Genomic DNA, 20301 nt, shown 5'->3' with positions numbered 1-20301 from the left:
CAGGGATGCTGCTCCAAACTGGAAGAGAACTGTTGCCAGGACCAATGCTTACGTCCAACATATTTGTGCTCTTCTCCAGACCATAGGCGAGAGGTGAAGTTGTAGAAAGGGAAGCTGTGGGTGGAAACAATTTTGATGTGGAAGAAACAGGGGAAGATGAGGTTGTGGCAGTGGTTGGTTCAGGAGAGGAAGGAGTGCTGGTCTGTTCCACAGAGTCAGGGCTAATCCATGATGTATCCCCAGGACCTCTGTTCATTAGAGGCATCATTGCTGAGTGGGCAAAATCCTGAGTTACATCTGAAAGTGCACCTTCCATGGAAGGTTGAGTTGATGTGTCCAGGTTACGCATACCCACTGATTTAGCCTCAGAAGGACTTCTAAGTGGAGTAGCAGCTAATACTGCAGACTCAGGGATGACAGCGGAGGTAGAGGTTCTGTTGATGGATGGTAACACTGAGGACTGAACAGGGCTGGATTTGTATGTCCTGCTAGAGGGCATGATTTCTCGTATGAAGACCTCAGTAGTACCAGCACCAGGGAACACATGTGGAATGAGAGTGCTTGTCTCTGTGTCTGTTCTGGTCCCTGGGAAGGTACTGGTCTCCCTCATATCTGGAGTCAGGATGGAAGTTGGTTCTGTCTCATTGCTTTTGGTCTCAGAGGGTTCAGACTTTGGTGTGGAAACAGTGATGACTCCTGTGATGGAAGTGGTGGTCTTTGAATATGTAGTCCCTGATTGCCTGGGGAAGACTGATTGAATTCCTGCCCAGGAATCTGTGACTGATGTGTTCAAGGTATTTTCATGAAGTGATATAGCCCCAGGAGGACCTGTTGTGGTGAAGGTCATGTTTGTAGATTCATTCTTGGGAGGAGATTCAGAGTGTTTAGTGCTGTTTCCTGTCAGCATCTCCATGGATCTTGCTGACTGAGCAAGGCCTGGCATGAATGTTCTGTGAGAAGAGGGCACCTCAGTCCTGGAGAACTCAGTAGTAGCAGCACCCAGGGACACATTGAAAATGACAGTGCTTGTCTCAGTGGTTGAACTGGTTTCCTGGGAGGTACTGGTCTCTGTGAGTCCCAGGGTCGGGGAAGAAGTAGACTCTGTATCAAACTTTGTATTCTCAGAGGAACCAGGCATTATTGTGGAAAAAGTGTTGTGCACCATGTTGACACCAATATGTTGTGGTTTCAGATTGCTCTGAGGAGGATGGGACAAGGAATGTGCTTGTTGTGTAGAACTGGTGGCCCCCAGATCTGTTGCTTCTGTGCTAGTGGAAGGGAAAATTGCCTCTGTATCTGTGGTGGCTTCACTAGGAGTGAGTATTTCACCAGAGGTACTCCTCAGTTTAGGAGGTGAACTGGTACCAGGTTCCAGGCTTGCATCCATCATGCCCAGGATTTTCACCATCCCAGAAGTGGGGATTAAGGTTACAGAAACAGGAGAGGAGGGGCTGAACCCTTTAAATGTATAAGAAAGAGAGAAAGTTGAGGATATTGCAGGTTTAGATTCAAGGGAGGTGGAAAAGCTGGTTTTTTCCACAGAGCGAGAGCTTATCCCTGAGGCATTTCTCTGACCTCTATTCATGAAAGTGGCAATCTTTGAGTTTGCATAACCCTGAATCACACCTGAGGGTGTCTCTGCCAATGAGCCAGTAGTTGATGTTTCTGAGGAAAGTATACCCTGTGATCTCGCCCCAGAAAGACCTGCTTTGGTGTTGAAGGACATTCCTGTACTTTCTGTGGTGAGTGATGATGTTAATGAGCTGGTAGTGCCTTCTGTAGTTTTATTGAGAGAAATGTGGAGCTCAGTAAGTTGTGGCATAGATGTCCTGCTAGAAGAGCTGGCTTGGGCCGTGGATACCTCAAATGTAGTTGGACCAGTGAACACACGAGAGTAGACAGTGCTTGTCCCTGTCACTGTGGTGTCCTGGGTGGTTGCTATCTCCCCCAGTCCAGGGTTCATGGAGGAAGGTGGCTGAGAGTCAGTCCTTGTTGTGTCAGCTGATGAAGGTTCTGCTGATGAAACAGTGGTGTGCCCCATGGTAGAGGCAGTATCCATGTGAGATGTGACCCTCGATGGCCTTGAGAATGTCAAATGGGTCCCTTCAGGGGAAGTTGCAGTTGATGTCTCCAAAGTATTTGAACTCAGGTATGTCACTCCAGAGTGACCTGTCAGTGTGGTGAATTTCATATGCTCAGAATCTGCATTGGAAGAAGAGGCAGAAGGCCTGCTGGTGGTTTCTGAGGGCATGCCCACAAACCCAGGTGACACAATGGGACCTGTCAAGAATGACCAAGCAGAGGAGGGAACCACTGTCTTAGTGACGTCAGTAGCAGCACCCATGGACACCAGGGAATGGACATTGCTTTTATCTTCAGTAGAGCTGATGTCTTGAGAGGTACTGGTCTCACTCAGTTGAGGGTTTTGGGAGGACATTGTTTCAGTATCATTCCTAGTGATCTTAAATGAGCCAGACACTGATGTGGAAACAGTGGTGTCCCATATGCTGGAGGCAGGAACCTCTGAAGATGTGGCTCTGGTTATCTCTGAATGGGCTGGGAAGGAGGAACGTGGGTCATGCCCAGAACTCGAGGAACCCTCATTGCTTCCTGAGGTTTGCACTGAAGTGAGAATAGCCTGCATATCTTTGGTAGCTTTAGAAGGAGGCAGTGTTTTCCCAGAGATGCTGCCCTGGGCTGGAAGAGAACTCTTGCCAAGACCAATGCTCATGTCCAACATGATTGTACTCTTCACGAGACCATAGGTGAGAGGCGAAGTCATAGAAAGGGAAGATGTGCTTTGAAACAATTTTGATGTGGAAGAAACAGAGGAAGAAGAGGTTGTGGCAGTGGTTGGTTCATGGGAAGAAGGAGTGCTGATCTGTTCCACAGAGTCAGAGCTGATCCTTGATGCATTCCCAGGACCTCTGTTCATCAGAGGGGTCATTGTGGAGTGTGCAAAATTGTGAGTTACATCGGAAAGTGCACTTTCTCTGGAGTCTAGGATTGATGAGTCCAGATTATGTGCTCCCACTGATTTCACCTCAGGAGGACTTATAAAGGAACTAATGGTTATTACTGCAGACTCAGGGATGACAGCAGAGGTAGGGGTTCTGTTGATGGATGGCAACATTGAGGACTGAACAAGACCTGAATTGTATGTCGTGCTAGAGGAGATGTTTTCTTGTATGAAGACCTCAGTAGAGCCGGCATCAGTGAGCATATGTGGAAGAAGAGTGCTTGTCTCTGTGACTATGGTGGTCCCTGGGGAGCTACTAATATACCTTATATCTGGAGTCAAAGTGGAATTTGGTTCTGTCTCATTGCTTTTGGGCTCAGGGGATTCAGGCTTTGATGTGGAAACAGTGATAGCTTTCATGTTGGAGGTGGTGATCTTTGAATATGTAGTCCCTGACTGCCTGGGGAAGATTGATTGTGTCCCTGCCCAGGAATCTGTGGTTGATGTGTTCAAGGTATTTTCATGCAGTGATATTGGACCAGCATGACCTGTCAGTGTAGTGAAGGTCATGTTTCTAGATTCTGTTATGGGAGGAGATTCAGAGTGCCTAGTGCTTGATTCTGTCAGTATCTCCAAGGACCTTGTTGACAGAGCAAGATCTGGCATGAATGTTTTATGAGAAGAGGGCACCTTGGTCCTGGAGAACTCAGTGGTAGCAGCACCTGGGGACACACGGAAAAGGACAGTGCTTGTCTCAGTGGTTGAACTGGTCTCCTGGGAGGTGCTGGTGTCCGTGAGTCCCCGGGTCAGGGAAGTAGACTCTGTCTCAAACTTTGTATTCTCAGAGGAGCCAGGCATTGTTGTGGAAAAAGTACTGTCCACCATGTTGACACCAATATGCTTTAGGGTTGTGGTTTCAGATCGTTCTGAGTAGGATGGGACAAAGGAATGTGCCGGTTGTGTAGAAATGGTGGTCCCCAGATCTGTTGTTTCTGTGCTAGTGGAAGGGAAAATTGCTTCTGTATCTGTGGTGGCTTCAGGAGGAGTGAGTATTTCACCAGAGGTACTCCTCAGTTTAGGAGGTGAGCTGGTACCAGGTTCCAAGCTTGTGTCCATCATGACCGGGATTGTCACCATCCCAGAAGTGGGGATCATGGCTATAGAAACAGGGGAGGAGGAACGGAACCCCTCAAATGTGGAAGAAACAGAGGAAGTTGAGGATGCAGCAGGTTTAGGTTTCAGGGATGAGGGGGAGCTGGTTTCATCCACAGAGGAAGAGCCTGTCCATGAGGCATTTCTGTGACCTTTATTCATGAGAGTGGTATTCTTTGAGTTTGCATAACCCTGAATCACACCTGAGCGTGTCCCTGCCCATGCGCCAATGGCTGATGTATCTGAGGTAAATATACCCTGTGATTTAGTCCCAGGAGGAACTGATTTGGTGGTGAAGGACATTCCTGTATTTTCTGTGGTGAGTGGGGATGTTAATGGACTGGTAGTGCCTTCTATAGTTTTTTTGAGAGAAATGTGGAGCTCAGTAGTTTGTGGCATAGATGTCCTGCTGGAAGAGCTGGCTTGTGTCATAGATACCTCAAAAGTAGTTGAACCAGTGAGCACTTGAGAGTAGACAGTGCTTGTCCCTGTAGCTATGGTGTCCTGGGTGGTGCTTGTCTCCCCCATTCCAGGGGTCACGGAGGAAGGTGGCTGAGAGTCAGTCCTTGTTGTGTCAGCTGATGCAGGTTCTGCTGATGAAACAGTGGTGTGCCCCATGGTAGAGGCAGTATCCATGTGAGATGTGACCCTAGATGGGCTTGAGAATGTCAAATGGGTCCCTTCAGGGGAGGGTGCAGTTGATGTCTCCAAAGTATTTGAACTCAGGTATGTCGCTCCAGAATGACCTGTCAGTGTGGTGAATTTCATATGCTTCGAATCTGCATTGGAAGGAGGGGCAGAGGGCCTGCTGCTGGTTTCTGAGGGCATGCCCATAAACCTAGGTGACACAATGGGACCTGTGAAGGATGACCAAGCAGAAGAGGGAACCACTGTCTTGGAAACTTCAGCATCAGCACTCATGGACCCCTGTGGATGGACATTGCCTGTATCTTCAGTAGAGCTGATGTCTTGAGAGGTGCTGGTCTCACTCAGTTGAGGGTTCTGGGAGGATATCGTTTCATTATCACTCCTAGCAGTCTTAGAGGAGCCAGACATTGATGTGGAAACAGTGGTGTCCCACATGCTGGAGGCAGAAACTTCTGGAGATGTGACTCTGGATATCTCTGAATAGGTTGGGAAGAAGAAATGTGGATCATGCCCAGAACTTGAGGAACCCTCAGTGATTCCTGAGGTTTGCGCTGAATGGGGAATTGCTTGTGTATCTGTGGTAGCTTTAGAAGACAGTATTTTCTTAGACGTGCTGTGCCGAATTGGAAGAGAACTGCTGCCAGGTCCAATGCTTATGTCCAACATGGTTGTGCTCTTCACCAGACCATAGGTGAGAAGTGAAGTTGTAGAAAGGGAAGATGTGGGTTGAAACAAGTTTGATTTGGAAGAGAAAGAGGAAGATGAATTTGTGGCAGTGGTTGGTTCAGGGGAAGAAGGAGTGCTTGTTTGTTCCACAGAGTCAGGGTTGATCCATGATGCATCCCCAGGACCTCTGTTCATCAGAGGGGTCATTGTGGAGTATGCAAAATCATCAGTTACATTTGAAAGTGCACCTCCCCTGAAATCTAGAGTTGATGTGTTGAGATTATGTGTACCCACTGATTTAACCTCAGGAGGACTTATAAGAGAAGTAACGGTTATTACTGCAGACTCAGAGATGACAGCAGAGGTAGGGGTTCTGTTGATGGATGGTAACACTGAGGACTGAGCAGGGCCTGAATTGTATTTTGTGCTAGAGGAGATGTTTTCTCGTATGAAGACTTCAGTAGTGCCAGCACCTGTGAGCACATGCGGAAGAAGAGTGCTTGTCTCTGTCACTATGGTGGCTCCTGGGGAGGTGCTAGTGTCACTCATATCTGGGGTCAGGGTGGAAGTTGGTTCTGTCTCATTGCTTTTGGTCTCAGAGGATTCAGGCTTTGATGTAGAAACAGTGGTGGCTCCCATAATGGAGGTGGTGATCTTTGAATATGTAGTCCCTGATTGCCTGGGGAAGACTGATTGTATCCCTGCCCAGGAATCTGTGGTTGATGTGTTAATGGTATTTTCATGCAGTGATACAGCCACAGGAGGACCTGTCAGTGTGGTGAAGTTCATGTTTGTAGATTCTGTTATGGGAGGAGATTCATCGAGGGTAGTTCCTGTTCCTGTCAGTATCTCCATGGACCTTGTTGATTGAGCAAGACGTGGCATGAATGTTCTATGAGAAGAGGGCACCTCTGTCTTGGAGAAGTCAGTGGTAGTAGCACCCAGAGACACATGGAAAAGGACAGTGCTTGTCTCAGTAGTTGAACTGGTTTCCTGGGAGGTGCTGGTCTCCATGAGTTCAGGAGTCAGAAAGGAAGTCAACTCTGTCTCAAACTTTGCATTCTCAGAAGAGCCAGGCATTGTTGTGGAAAAAGTGTTGTCTACCATATTGATATCAATATCCTTTAGCGTTGTGGTTTCAGATTGCTCTGAGTATGGTGAGATAAAGGAATGTGCTTGTTGTGTAGAACTGGTGGTCCCCAGATCTGTTGCTGCTGCGCTAGTGGAAGGGAAAATAGCCTTTGCATCTGTGGTGGCTTCAGGAGGAGTGAGTATTTCATCAGAGGTTCTCCTCAATTTAGGAGATGAACTGGTACCAGATTCCAAGTTTGTGTCCATCATGGCCGGGATTGTCACCACCCCAGAGGTGGCAATTAAGGTTGCAGGAACAGGAGAGGAGGGGTGGAACCCTTCAAATGTGGAAGGAACATGAGAAGTTGAGGATGTGGCAGGTTTAGGTTCAAGGGAAGAGGGAGAGCCTGTCTGTGAGGCATTTCTGGGACTTCTATTCATGAGAGTGTTAATCTTTGAGGTTGCATAACCCTGAATCACACCTGAAGGTGTTCCTGCCCATGAGCTGATGGTTGATGTCTCTGAGGTAAATATACCCTGTGATGTCATCCCAAGAGGGCCTGATTTGGTGGTGAAGGACATTTCTATAGTTTCTGTGGTGAATGGGGACATTAATGAACTGGTAGTATTTTCAGTAGTTTTTTTTAGAGAAATGTGGAGCTCAGTAGTTCGTGGCATAGATGTACTGCTGGAAGAGCTGGCTTGTGTCATGTCTGTAGTGGTATTCTGGGTGGTTGCCATCTTCCCCAGTCCAGGGATCATGGAGGAAGGTGGCTGAGAATCAATCCTTGCTGTGTCAATCAATGAAGGTACTGCTGATGAAGCTGTGGTGTGCCCCATGGTAGAAGCAGTATCCATGTGAGATGTGATCCTTGATGGCCTTGAGAACGTCAAATGGGTCCCTCCAAGGGAAGGTGTGGTTGATGTCTTCAAAGTATTTGAACTCGGGTAGGTAGCTCCAGAACGACCTGTCAGTGTGGTGAAGTTCATATGCTTGGAATCTGCATTGGAAGGAGAGGCAGAGGGCCTGCTGCTAGTTTCTAAGGAGATGCTCATGGACTTAGGTGACATAATGGGACCTGCCAAGAATGACCAAGAAGAGGAGGGAACCACTGTCTTGGAGACCACTGCAGCAGCACCCATGGACCCCTGGGAATGGACGTTGCTACTATCTTCAGTTGAGCTGTTGTCACGAGAGGTGCTGGTCTCACCCGGTTGAGGGCTCTTGGGGGACATTGGTTCTGTTTCATTCCTAGTGATCTTAGAGAAGCCAGACACTGATGTGGAAACAGTGGTGTCCCCCATGCTGGAGGCAGAAACCTCTGGAGATGTGGCTCTGGACATCTCTGAATGGGCTGGGAAGGAGGAACCTTCAGAGGTGCCGGCAGTTTGTGTTGTAGGGGGAATTGCCTGCACATCTGTGGTAGTTTTAGAAGGAGGCAGTATTTTCCCAGGGATGCTGCTCCAAATTGGAAGAGAACTGTTGCCAGGTCCAATGCTTCTGTCCGACATGGTTGTACTCTTCATCAGACCATAGGTGAGAAGTGAAGTTATAGAAAGGGAAGATGAAGGTTGAAACAATTCTGATGTGGGAGAAGCAGGGTAAGATGAGTTTGAGGCAGTGGTTGGTTCAGGGGAAGAAGGAGTGCTGGTCTGTTCCACAGAGTCAGAATGAGTATTGAATTGTCCCACAGACTGGGTTCTGGTCCACGAGGCATCCCCAGGACCTCTGCTCGTTAGAGGAGTCATCGTTGAGAGTGCAAAATCATGAGTTATATCTGAAAATGCACCTTCCCTGTTGTCTACAGTTGATGTGTCCAGGTTATGTGTACCCACTGATATAGTGTCAGAAGGACTTATAAGGGAAGTGACAGTCATTCCTGCATGTTCTTGGATGACAGGCAAGGTTGTCGTTCTTTTGATGGATGGTAGCACTAAGGACTGAACAAGGCCTGAATTGTATGTTTTGTTAGATGAGATGTCTCTCCTTATGAGGTCCTCAGTTTTATCATCAACATTGGGAACTTGTGAAAGGAGATCACTTGTTTCTTTGACTGTGGTGTTCCCTGGGGAGATGCTTTTGGTCTGAGGGTAGTCCAGCATTGTTGTGGAAACAATGCTTTCCCCCAGTCTGGTTGTGGCAAGCATTTGATATAGTGCTCTGGTTGGTTTTGAATGGGCTGGGAATGAGGAAGATGAGTTATCTTCATAACTGATGGTACCCAAAGTGGTTGCTGCTATGTATGTTGAAGGGTGAATTTCCTCTTTATCTTTGGCTGCTTCAGATGGGGGGAATATTTCCCCAGTGTTGCTGCTCAAAATTGGAAATGTAGTGGTACCTTTTTCAAAGCTTACCTTTGATATAGTGGCCAGATCTTTGGTGAGAAGTGAAGTCATATGAGATGTAGAGGTGGGTCTAACCCTTTTTAATTTTACAAAGTAGTCTGAGGTTGTGGTTGGGATATGTCCAAGGTAAGAGTGAGTGCTGAACTGTTCCACAGAGTGGGTTCTGGTCCATGAGGCCTTCCCAGGACCTTTGTTCATGGGATTGATAAACTTCGTGTTGTCCAAACCCTGAATCACATCTGACTGTGTGTCCACCCAAGAATCTTTGGTTGATGTGTCCAAATTAACTTTATCATGTGATATAGCCCCATGAGGACCTGTTTCAGGGCTAAAGGTCATTCCTTCATATTCTGTCTTAGGAGGGGAGGTAAAGGAACTGATGATTGGTCTTGTGGGGACATCTGATGACTCTGTGGACTGAATAAGGTCTACACTGGATAGTCTATCAGAAGAGGTGATGTTTGCTCCTGATATCTTAGTAATATTAGTGGAATTTGGAGACAAAACAATGCTTGTCTCAATGGTTGAGCTGGTGTTTGTATAAATACTGGAGTCTCTCAAAGAGTTCAAGAATGAATAAAGCTCTGTTTGAGCCCTTGTGGACTCTGGTGGAGTGGTTGCTGATGTGGAAACAATTGTATTACTTATGGTGGAGGCAGAAACCATCGGAGATGCAGTTCTGATTGACTCTGAGTGGGCTGTGACTATGGAATGAGGTTTATATTCATAACTCATTGCCCACAAAGTTGTCCCTTCTGTGTTTGTAGAAGGGTGAGAAGCCTCTCTGTCCATGATGGGCTTGTAGGTGGCTATTCTGTCATTTACGCTGTTTTTCGAACTTTGGTATAAACTTGTCTCAGATTCCAAACTTGTGCTCAACCAATCTGTTGTCTTTAATAAACCAGAGGAATTGGTCTTTTTGATGGTACCCTCCAAATCAGGAGAAGCAGTTAGCATCTCATTGTTCAGAGATTCACTTGAGGCTGTTTCTTTCCCAGTCTGGGAATCAAAGGTAGTTCTTCCCACTGCTGTAGGAGTCATTACTCCATGTCCTTGGAAAATTGATTCTGGAGTTCTTGCTGTATATGGTATCACACCCAGAGCTGCTGCTGCTAGTCTGGACACATGCCCTGGAACTTCAGAAGTTGTGGCAGGAAGGTGGGTAGAACTCTGCTTTGCTGCTCTGCTAGTGAGATCTGGCTCCTTTGAGAAAATAACTCCAATGCTACTTACCAGTGGAGCTGGTGTGACCCTACTTTTATTGCACCCTTTTGAGAAGGGCAGCTTTGAAGCAGCTGGGTTGATCATGGTCTCCAAAGGGAGTTCTTGAAGAGTTGTGTCTCCCTGAGGAGCTGAGGTAGCAATTGTGGCTGGTGACACAGATCTCCCAACGGCCCAGTCAAAAGTGGACAGGGAATCAGGCGGAAGAGTGGAAAAGGAGATATCTGAGTGAGTCTTTTTTCTTGGCTGGTCATGTGAAGCCATTGGAACATACAGCATTTCTGTCTCTGTTCTATTTGGAATCCAACTTGTGCTTGAAATATCGGGAACTGAGGTGCTCAGCTTCTGGATGCCTGAAGAAGCTGAGATGAGCAAAGATGCAGTTGTATCTGATGGGCCCAACATTCTCAAACTTGTCAGAGCTTCTGACTTTTCACCTGAAGCAGAGGAGAATGGAATGGCCAGGCTGGTTCCATTAACAGTAACAGGACCATGGTGGGTAGACACAGAGCCTGATAAAGTAGTTGGTGCTAAGGATGAAGTTGTTTCTATTGCAGAAATTGCTTCAGGAGAACCTGTGACTTCCAGGTTTGAGGTCTTATCTAGAATAGTCCAGGGACCTAATGTAGGGGCAGAGATAACTGTGGAGAACCAAAGGGGAGGGTGCTGTGGGGTAGCTGTGCTTGCCTTTGCAGCAAGGATGTTGTCTGTGGTACTCACATTCCCCTCTGGGCTGGGCATGGTAGTCAAAATTGAACTTGTTCCCATGTGTTTGGTGGTGGTGCTAACACCTAGAGTGTTAGATGTGGTGATACCATTGATATTCACTCCTGTTGGAGATGAGATTCGTGACTGTTGTCCAGGTGTAGAGGCAGCATCGATGGTAGTTACATTTGTGAGGGGCACAAGGTTCTTAGTTCCCATTGAGGGCAGTGTGGCAGATGATGAGCTCATTTTTCTTCCTGAACTATTGGTGAGGCTGATTATGGCTTGACTTTCAGAGGTTAGAGACACTAGTGAAGTAGTTTGTGCTGTAGAGGTAACGTGCAAAATGTCTGTGGTCTGAGGGGATGCACTAAGGGTCAGATCACTCCCAGATGTCTGCTCTGGCTGTGGGCTAGCAGATGAATAATCATCACTCACAGGTCCTCTTGTCTGCTTTTCAGATGCCATTGCATTTTTTCTAGATGCAGGAGAAGGAATGAGCATGGTGCTGACCCATGTCCTGGTTCTAAGATCATATTTATCTGTAACTGGGCTTATGGTTGTAGTAGATTCTGGGCTGGCTATATAATCTTCAAGTCCAGTGGAAGATGTACTCAGAGAGATGTGTGTGTCCATTGTGTTCCCTCCAGTGAAGCCAAGCCACGTGGAGAAATCCATCCCAGTTGTCTCTGGATTCAGTTCTGGGCTGCTTTGCTGGCTTGTCTGTGTGGTGGCTCTATCAGTTGACTTTGGGAGGACAGAGGACACTGTGCCACTTAACTGGCTTGTTCCTCTTGTGGTCTCAGTATAGGAGCTGGCCCAAGCCTCAGACAGGGATGGAGAGAGTGAGAACTTTTCTGTAGCTACCATCCCTTCTCTTTCTCTTGGCGACTTGTCTGGTGCCTTGACTTCTGTGGGTAGGCGAAGGAGACCGATGGTGCCATTCCCTATCATGGTCTCTATAGGGACAGTCACTGATGGAATCTCCAAAGAAGATTTTTCTCCACTGTACTTGGTGTCTGGGCTGCTGCTGAACTCCTTGGAGCTTATGATTTTGAGAGCTGTAGCAATGTCTGGGCTTCTTCTGGGCAGGCCTGTGACCAGAAAGTGAGTTGATGGTAGATATACAAGTCAGACAGATGGGAGTTCTTCTGTTTGATGCTATCATTCATTCCCTTCTGACAATGCAATTCAAACTTTCCCTTGACCCTGAAAAATGCTAACCCTTGCAACCCACACTTAGAGCATGTGTATGCCAAGGGTCATGCCTTGGATATGGTGGTGACAGAGCTTTCACTCATCTGGCTTGCATAGCAGAAATTTCCACCTGCAGCTCAGCCTCCCCATGCTTTATATAAAATAGCTTTTTTGTGCAAGGGGATATTAACCAAGGTTTTACCCATGGCAAGAAGCTGCCCTTGCTCTATTTCCATTTTTCTCCTTGGGTTCTGCTTTTGCTGAATTTGTTTCAGCTTACAACTTCCAGTGTCCTCTACATCCCCCAAATCTGACTTCACTAAAAAGCCACCTAAGGATTTAGATTTGTGAAACAAGAGGACATCCCACGGATGAGAACATCATTCATTCTCTTTACCTTCCTCATCTTTCAAATCCAACCCTCTTTCAGAGCCTTTTCCTGCCCTTCATGAAACTGACATTCAATTGTCATAGGGGTGAGGAAAGCTGGACTTATCCTGGCGACCAGTTTTTTTACATTCCCCTAACCAACTTGAGTCTAAACTTCCTCTCAACAGTGGTTGCTACATTGAACAATACAGCCAAAGAACATAAACCCTTCATTATCTTCTGTAACAAAAGAAACTTATGTTATTCCAACTCTGCCCATGACTTCCTGTCAATCCAAGATTCCACTGATGGTTTCTCAGGTAGAAAGACCCTTGACACCAGAGCAAGAGGAGTTACAGTGATAATTGGCACTTTGTAGTTTACTCCTGCAAAGTTGGTTGGCTGCCAATTATATGAGTTACTAAGTTGCAGCAGTAAAAGTGTGTAATTAATAAGCTCTCTAGGAAAAACATAACATACTGAGAGTACAGTTGTAAGATCCAAGAAACCTTCTACAGCCCTCATCATTTTATTCCTTTAATCAACCCATGTGACCCCAGAGATGAAGAGAAAGTCCCCATACAGGATGAAATTTCAGGAAATAGAGATTATACTCATACATACCCAGCCTAATCGAAGTCCCAAGAGATATTAGGTCAGTGGTTGAAAAAGTGGTGGCTCCATATGCTCCTTGACTCACCTCCATGGTGGTGCTTAGCACAGATGCATCAAGTTCTAAAGAAAAAGGGGATGGAAGTGTCAGCCTTGCATTTTCTCAAAATGGGGGTTCACAAAGAACACTTTACTAAACAATGTCTTAGCAATGTCCTTATTTGTCTCTGAAAAGACATTTAAAGTATAAATGTCTTTTTGACATGAAATTAAACCTTCAAGATGCCTTGAATCATAAAGGGGAAGTACTGATTTGTTTGGCCTCAAGCATATATGCATTTGTGAGATTCTGCCTCAATTCTTTTAAAGTAGTAAATTCTTCATCAGGCTAGTTTGCCTTTCCCCATTTTGCAAATTTAAAAATATTCATGAGACCAATGAGTTTACTATAATAGGACTATTGTAGTTATTATAATAGTTAAAGCATGTGACTAACAAAATGGGCAATTAAGCAATGCCATTTTCTTTCAATGTGCCCTATAAACTGTTATCTTGCATACTTCGTATCAGAGATGATTAAAATCACTCTGAGAGGAATTGTATTCAACTCCAGGGATCTGGAACTACCACCAAATTCTACCAGAAAATAGAAGGACTCAAATGGAAATATAGAACAAGAAAGCAGACTCGTAGCTGAAATAGTCTTTACTCTTCATTTAAATATACACCAAAATTCAGCCCCTCAAAGCAAAGGCAGCTAAGGAGGGTGGATTTACCTGTAATTGATGTGGTATTATCAGGAGCTGGTATTGAACTGAGCTCTACAGCATGGGAGCTACCCTCAGTGGCTGCAATCTTGGTTATATCAGATATGGGTGGTAAATTTCAACCACCAACATGGTAATGTCTATAGAGATAATCTCAGAAGTCTTTTCCTCTCCTGAAGCAATACTCAAGGACTAGAAATCTTCTGGAGAACCTGGGGCATCTGTGGTTTTCAGGGATTCAGTGTTTGTGTATGATGGGAATTTTGTCATTCCTGACATACAATGAGAAGTGAGGTCTCTGGGTTTCCCTCACTTAGAGGAACTAGAGAAGGTGAGGTTAATCTGGGGACAGGCATTTGTGAAGACAGGAATACAGTTTCTTCATCACTGGAAGGGACTGCCTATGACAGTCTCTAATCCTCTACTCATGGTAGTGATGAGCTCTAAGAGTGGAAAGCTATGACCCTGAGGCAAGGATGTCCCTTCTAAGGAAGGTGTGTGTGTCAGGGGGAGGGGGTATCCAGAGGAAGGGGACTCTCTGCTGTAGTCCTGTAAGAATGTACTGGTTGGCGAAGGTCCTACTTGCAGGCTCTAACATGGGATGGGGGGTAAATCCATTTGTTCAGGCTCCTGTGGGGTTGTCAATGGCCCCCAAGGGCTGAGCAGAGCCTGGACTAGATATTCCAGCTGAGGAACTGAAATCTGTCCTTGTGACCAAGAGCACAGCCCTGGGACACTTGGGAAAGCCTGTGCTTGCGTCTGTGGTAGACCTATTGTAGGTAGAGATTCTGGTCTCCCTTATTCCAGTGGTCTGAATGGAAACAGGAACTGCCCTTGCTCTTTTAGGTTTAAATGATGAAGAGGAAAGTTTGGAGGTCTCCACCATGGAGGCAATAACCAGTTGAGAACGGCTCTGTAGGTCTCTGAGTGGACAGGGAGCCCCTGCACTTCTATGGATGCAGAGGGACAGTTCCTGGGTTCCCTGATAAAACATATTCAGATTTCCTACTCCCACTCAGTATTCCATGTGCAAAGAAGTATACACATTATTTGAGGAACAATGAAAGATTGTGGTGAGGTTACTATGCCTATCAAATTGATCTCTCTGAGCTCGTTCTAACAGAACATGTAACATCTCAATTTCAACCAAGATGAGGGAGATTCTCTGTCCCTCTTATTCTATGTCCAATGCTCCTTCTTCATTCCTGGCCTTACTCAGCATGTGCCGATGGTTGATCTTCCCGCAAATGAAAACCTTGATCATTGAATATAGTTTCTAATATATAGGGGGATCATTTAATCTCTCTTACAACTTTCTGCTTTGGAAATTTCCACTTGGTCTTTAAAGAGAAGTTGAGTACATGGAAAATAAAATCATAAAAAGGTTGTCTAGTCTCTAAATGTCCAGGTCTTCATAAATTTTGCCTGAGAAGAGAGAATTGTTTCCTCAGGATAATTCTTCAGGACACAAGGTTAGCTTTCTCATGATATCACATTCTCTCAGATGGTAGCTCTTTTCTGTTAAAGAAACAGTCCAAGAATTGCCAACCAACGTTGAACAATTCTTGCCATGTTAATTTTAGACCTCTCTCAGTAAAAACTATCTTACTATTGAAAAGCATCACACAGAGTGACACCTTGTATTCTCGAAAATACTGAACATATTAAAAAAAAATGCAGAGTAACTTGCAACATATGTAGAAGAAACCAACTTATCAGACATTTCTAGCAAAAAGGACAATTCATCAGAGAACAATAAACAAGGTTCCTGGAAAGACCAAGTTAAGTGGCAAGGAGGTGAAGCACATTCATACCTGTAGAGTCAACTACTGTCATGGGTGTTGATGGGTTACTTTTTAACCACATGGAACTTTCATATGAGGGAAAGTTAGTGATGGACACAGTAGTTTCATCAGTGCCTGTAAAAGAAAGAGATGGATGGGATGACTACTGATCGATTTGAAAGAAAAATCTGTTTGAAGAAAAGTGCTTGGGTAAAACCAGCGGATGCACACTTTGACAACAAGGGCATTAAATACAAGGGGCTATGTTTCCAAGACTAGAGACAATGGGGAACAAGTTTTGAGTGATTTGAATTTCAATAAAATAATTTAATCAATTATTAAAAGGCACGAATTTTGCCTTTAATCTCTTTAGTCCTAGCATCAACAGAATACATAAATACACTCAACAGTTTTATGATGTACTAATGAATTAGGGAAGGACTAAATGTTGAGAATGAGTCCTCCCCTTCCATAAAGTCCTTTGTGGCTGTCTCTTTATGAAGGATGGCATATTGGGAGGGACATGGTTGATCCCTAGACACTAAGAAATCAAAATTATTATTGCAGAGAGATTGGATCAGATTGAAGTTGTTCAGAGAGATCATAGGAAGTGCTGAAAATAAAATATGAAGTTAGGGAACACATGAGGAATAAAGGAGAGCTTGGGAGAGAAACAAACCTGTTTTTCTGATCCTTTCAGAGCTCTCCTATTAAACTTGGAATTCTAAATACATGAAATTTAGAAACAAAACAAATAGGATATTTTATTTTACATACATATATTTTTTGGTGCACAGTCTGGAAATAGAACCTGGGTCTTCTGCATGAAAGGCGAGCATTCTACCACTGAATCACCCTTGCACCCTACAAATAGGTTCTTTCTTTCTTTCTTTTTTTTTTACATGGACAGGCACCGGGAATTGAACCCGGGTCCTCTGGCATCGCAGGCAAGCATTCCTGCCTGCTGAGCCACTGTGGCCCACCCTACAAATAGGTTCTTGTTTCATATCAGTATGGAGTAGGCAGGACCTATGGAAGTGTTTTTCTCTTTTCCAGGAGGTCCTGCTCCCTGTTACTGTATCTTTGGCAGGAGAAGAGTCAGGGATTAAATATTTATAAACGGTAACTATTAAGGATGGGGCTCCTTTCCTACCACTCTCTCATCTTGTAGTGGTGGATCATGTCTACTGGGGCGGGGGGGGGGCTCGAGAGGAGATAGTCCTGCTGAGGTCTATATGATTCTGGGTCAAAGCTGTTATGAAATCTGGAAACACGGCTAGAGTTAAGTTTGTAGATAGAAAGCCAGGCTTCCAGGCTCAGCTGCACATGAGGAACTAGAAGATGGTGGGGACCCATTAAATGTGAAGGTCACAGGTACTGGAGTGCCAGGGTCTACCATAGAGAATGTGCCGGTCCAAGGGGCAATAAGCTTTGTAAATGCCTTCTGCACTGGAGCTGAGGAAAGAAGTGTCCTCTGATAGAGAAGGGGTCAAAGTCACAGCAAAGCTGGCCTCTGGTGTGGCAACTGTGGGCAAAGACGCAGCCTTGGACGGCACAGAGAGGTCAGAGGCAGAAGGTCCAGTTGTCAGAGGAGCACTGAATGCTCTCACTGTGGTAAATGCTGGGGCGGGGGGGGGGGGAGGGTTGACTTGCAATTGTCATCAGGAGGAAGCCAGTGTCTCAACCATGCTCATACCTGAATGCAGAGAAGAAGAAACCATTTTGACTTCTTTCTTTTTTCCTACAAGAGAGGTTTGGTTCTCCTCAGACTATGGTAGTTAGTGAATCCACTGCTGGTGATATCAGACCTGTGGGTCTTAATTGAGAATGTCACTAGCCTAGTTAAAATATCCCCTAAAACTGAGCTTTCAAATAAAGCAGATATTCTACCATGTGTACCCTAGTGTTAGAACTACAGTTCCTATACTGACAGGGTCAAAACAATATAAATCCAATTTATTGTTATGACTGAGTGAACTGTGGCTACAGACATAGATGAAGACATGGAAAGGAGTTCTCATCTGGGATAGGGAAGACTAATATTTCAGGAATGGTGTTCGTGGAACCACTCATTGTCTCCAAAACCATGACTCCAACCACCGTATTCTCTAACAGTAAAGCAATCTTTGAAAAGTCTTATCTGGTTTTTAATTCAACATGGGAGCTATGGGAAACTGACAATATACCAGAAGGTGTCGACTTATATCAGAAGGCGTGGCCAAGAAGTTTGGAGACACAGGAAGGACTATGACTGATGAAGATAGATATATTTCCTCTCTTCGCTACTGGGATTTCAGACAAAGATGTGGGCAGAGAGATGTGAGATTAAATTCTATTACTTAGCAATTAATGCTCACTAATTGGGAGCCACGTTACCCATGAAAAATGTGGAGAAAAGATTCTTTGCTATTTTAAGGCTTCACCACTAGCTAATGGGTTTTATTTGGCCCTCTCAAGGCCTCAGGCAGAAAACATTAGGCCGTCTGGAGCAGAAGACAGAGAGATGTGGAATAGACCTAAATCTACCTATTGAAACTCCTCAATTATCACTAGTCTGATTTTTAATAATACTGATGATGACAGATACCATTGCTTAATTACAACAATAATGATCTTTAATAACAACACTAAGGATAGCTACAAGACACTGAACTCAATATGTATATCCTTTGAGCAGAAAGAGTACAGTATTTGCTTATGAAAGATCTAAACTGGAGACTTATATAATTTCTTCCCCCAAATTAAAAAAGCAGCTCTTCTAGATAGCAGGCAACAAAGATTGGGTAGGATTAGCAGAGCGGAAGTAGAGATTAGGCTTGTATATACCTATCGGACTTGACTTTGTCTGTTGTGGTGGGGCAGGCCTTGTGGTGCCTCCAAGTTCTGTGTGGTTTGGCGTTTTTGTAGTGGGCATCAGAGTTTCATCAGTCCCTTGAAAAAAGGATTATGGGAAGTTTCAGGTATCCAATATTTCACATGGGTGGAGAAATGACTGAAGAATACTTGGCTCACAAACATTCAGTATAGGGACTGTTATTTCTATTAGGCCTCAATTTGGAGAGTCTAGACCCCAGGTTATATGAGTGAGCCCAACGGCTGCCCAAGTGACTTCAAATAAAATCTAACAAGACGTGGTAGAAGGAATAGTGGGCAATGTCAGGGAAAAGATCCCTAATGGATGCTATTCACTTTATAGATCATAACAAATTAGCATTCTTTTGAGAAAAGAAATTCCTTTGTACTATGGGCCCCTTTAGCAGGCCTATGAACCAAACAAACCCCTTCATAAAAAACAATAAAAATAATAAATTGGAGTAAATACAGAATAAAATGGAAAATAAAATTGCAAACAGATTACAAAGGCAACCAATTATACTGAAATATATTTATCAAAAATTTAAAACATTAGTTATAATAATAGCAGCACTTCTTTTACTTATTTAATAACATTAAATAAGACCTGGTGATAGACCTAATAACTACCATAATTTTGAAAATGGACCTAAATGGTATTTCAAAGTTTCTGCAGCAAATGCAGTTTGATAAGAAAATGCCTATGACTTCTATTGATCCCAAAATCACAGACACCACTCATTTTAATGTTGTTTGTGGCCTACATTCATGGATAAAGGAAAAGCTAAAATTCAGTTGGAGGGTAGCAAAAAAAAAGGTAGTTTATTTCCAAGTTCGCCACCAACATACTGGAGGAAGAAGGAGCAGTGTGTTCTTACTTTCAACCAAGGAGGGCTTGGCGAGAACTGGAAAAGCCTTGTCCATGTCTCAGGAAAGCTCGTCCCAGTGCTGTGGCTTCTGCTGGGGGAGAGCAGGCATCCAAAGTGTTTGGGCTCCTGAGAGGGAAGAAGTTACTCTCTGGGTTTCAGGGGTGATCCTCTTAGTGGTCTGCACTGAGGTTCCACCCTAAGGATGTTCTCTCAGGAGTCTCTTCCTGGACATACTTAGGACAGATATTGGGGAGGGAGTCAGATCTGAGGTCAGAAGGAAGGACCTATTTTGAGCTATTTTGCTGTGGAGGGCCGAAGGAACAGGGTGACCTTTCTGGAGCTAGATGTCCTAGGAGATACGGAGCTGGTTTCTCCCTCAGCGGATAGTCTTATCTGAGGTCGGAACAGAACCAGGTTTGCTGTATGACCCATTTTAAAGAGAGTTGTGGGTTTTGATGGACGAAAGATCAGGGTCACAGATGATGATGCCATGCCTGGGTCTGGATGAGGCATGCTCTCTGAAGCAGATTTAGGGTCTCCTGTTCTTGAGGTAAGGGCTCTGGGGTTACGCCTCATCGTGAAAGAGATGCAGGTCTCTCAAGGATTTCAATGGGGCTCATGGATTGAACTGGGCTTTTATACTTGTTGCCATGACAGAAGCTATACTATTTGTCCCAGGCTTTTATCTTGAGGCTCGGGCAGTGAGAGAGATTTTGTGCTTGCTTCTGAGTTGGGAATGGCCCTCAGGGACAGTCAGCAAAGAGGGAGATATACTCCCACACCTGGGACCACAGACAAGTCGATGGTCTAGGAAGACTCTGGGATCAGCCTTGTTGAGAAGAGGGTAATCTGCGGTGATAAAGCCTTAATGGGTCTGAGGCAGCTGATTGGAGATCTGACCCGGCATTAATAGGCTTCACAGGTATCCCCATGGGTGCTGGTGCTAGATGAACTGGCACATGGCTACAGGTGATTTCAGACATGGCACCTGGGCCCATGGTGAGAGGGAAAGAAGAAGATGTTTCTATTCCAGCTGAAGAGTGGGCCCATCAATTGGGGAGGACAGAGGAAACTGTCACAAA

At 45.0% G+C, this 20301-nt stretch overlaps 1 protein-coding gene across 1 annotated transcript in view; it reads right to left on the bottom strand.

Moving 5' to 3' along the window:
• LOC143649178 (mucin-16-like) overlaps positions 1 to 20301 on the bottom strand; it is a 43051-nt gene that overhangs the window by 682 nt on the left and 22068 nt on the right. The window contains exons 3-5 of the mRNA XM_077119378.1: positions 15528 to 15632; positions 12959 to 13069; positions 53 to 11862 (exon numbers count right to left, since the gene is read on the bottom strand). Of these exons, the coding sequence (XP_076975493.1) occupies positions 53 to 11862; positions 12959 to 13069; positions 15528 to 15632 (12026 nt within the window). The remainder of the gene's footprint in view (positions 1 to 52; positions 11863 to 12958; positions 13070 to 15527; positions 15633 to 20301) is intronic.

The sequence above is a fragment of the Tamandua tetradactyla genome, chromosome 11 (assembly GCF_023851605.1).
Source record: "Tamandua tetradactyla isolate mTamTet1 chromosome 11, mTamTet1.pri, whole genome shotgun sequence".
Taxonomy (NCBI): domain Eukaryota; kingdom Metazoa; phylum Chordata; class Mammalia; order Pilosa; family Myrmecophagidae; genus Tamandua; species Tamandua tetradactyla.
This window is presented reverse-complemented; position numbering and strand designations above follow the sequence as displayed.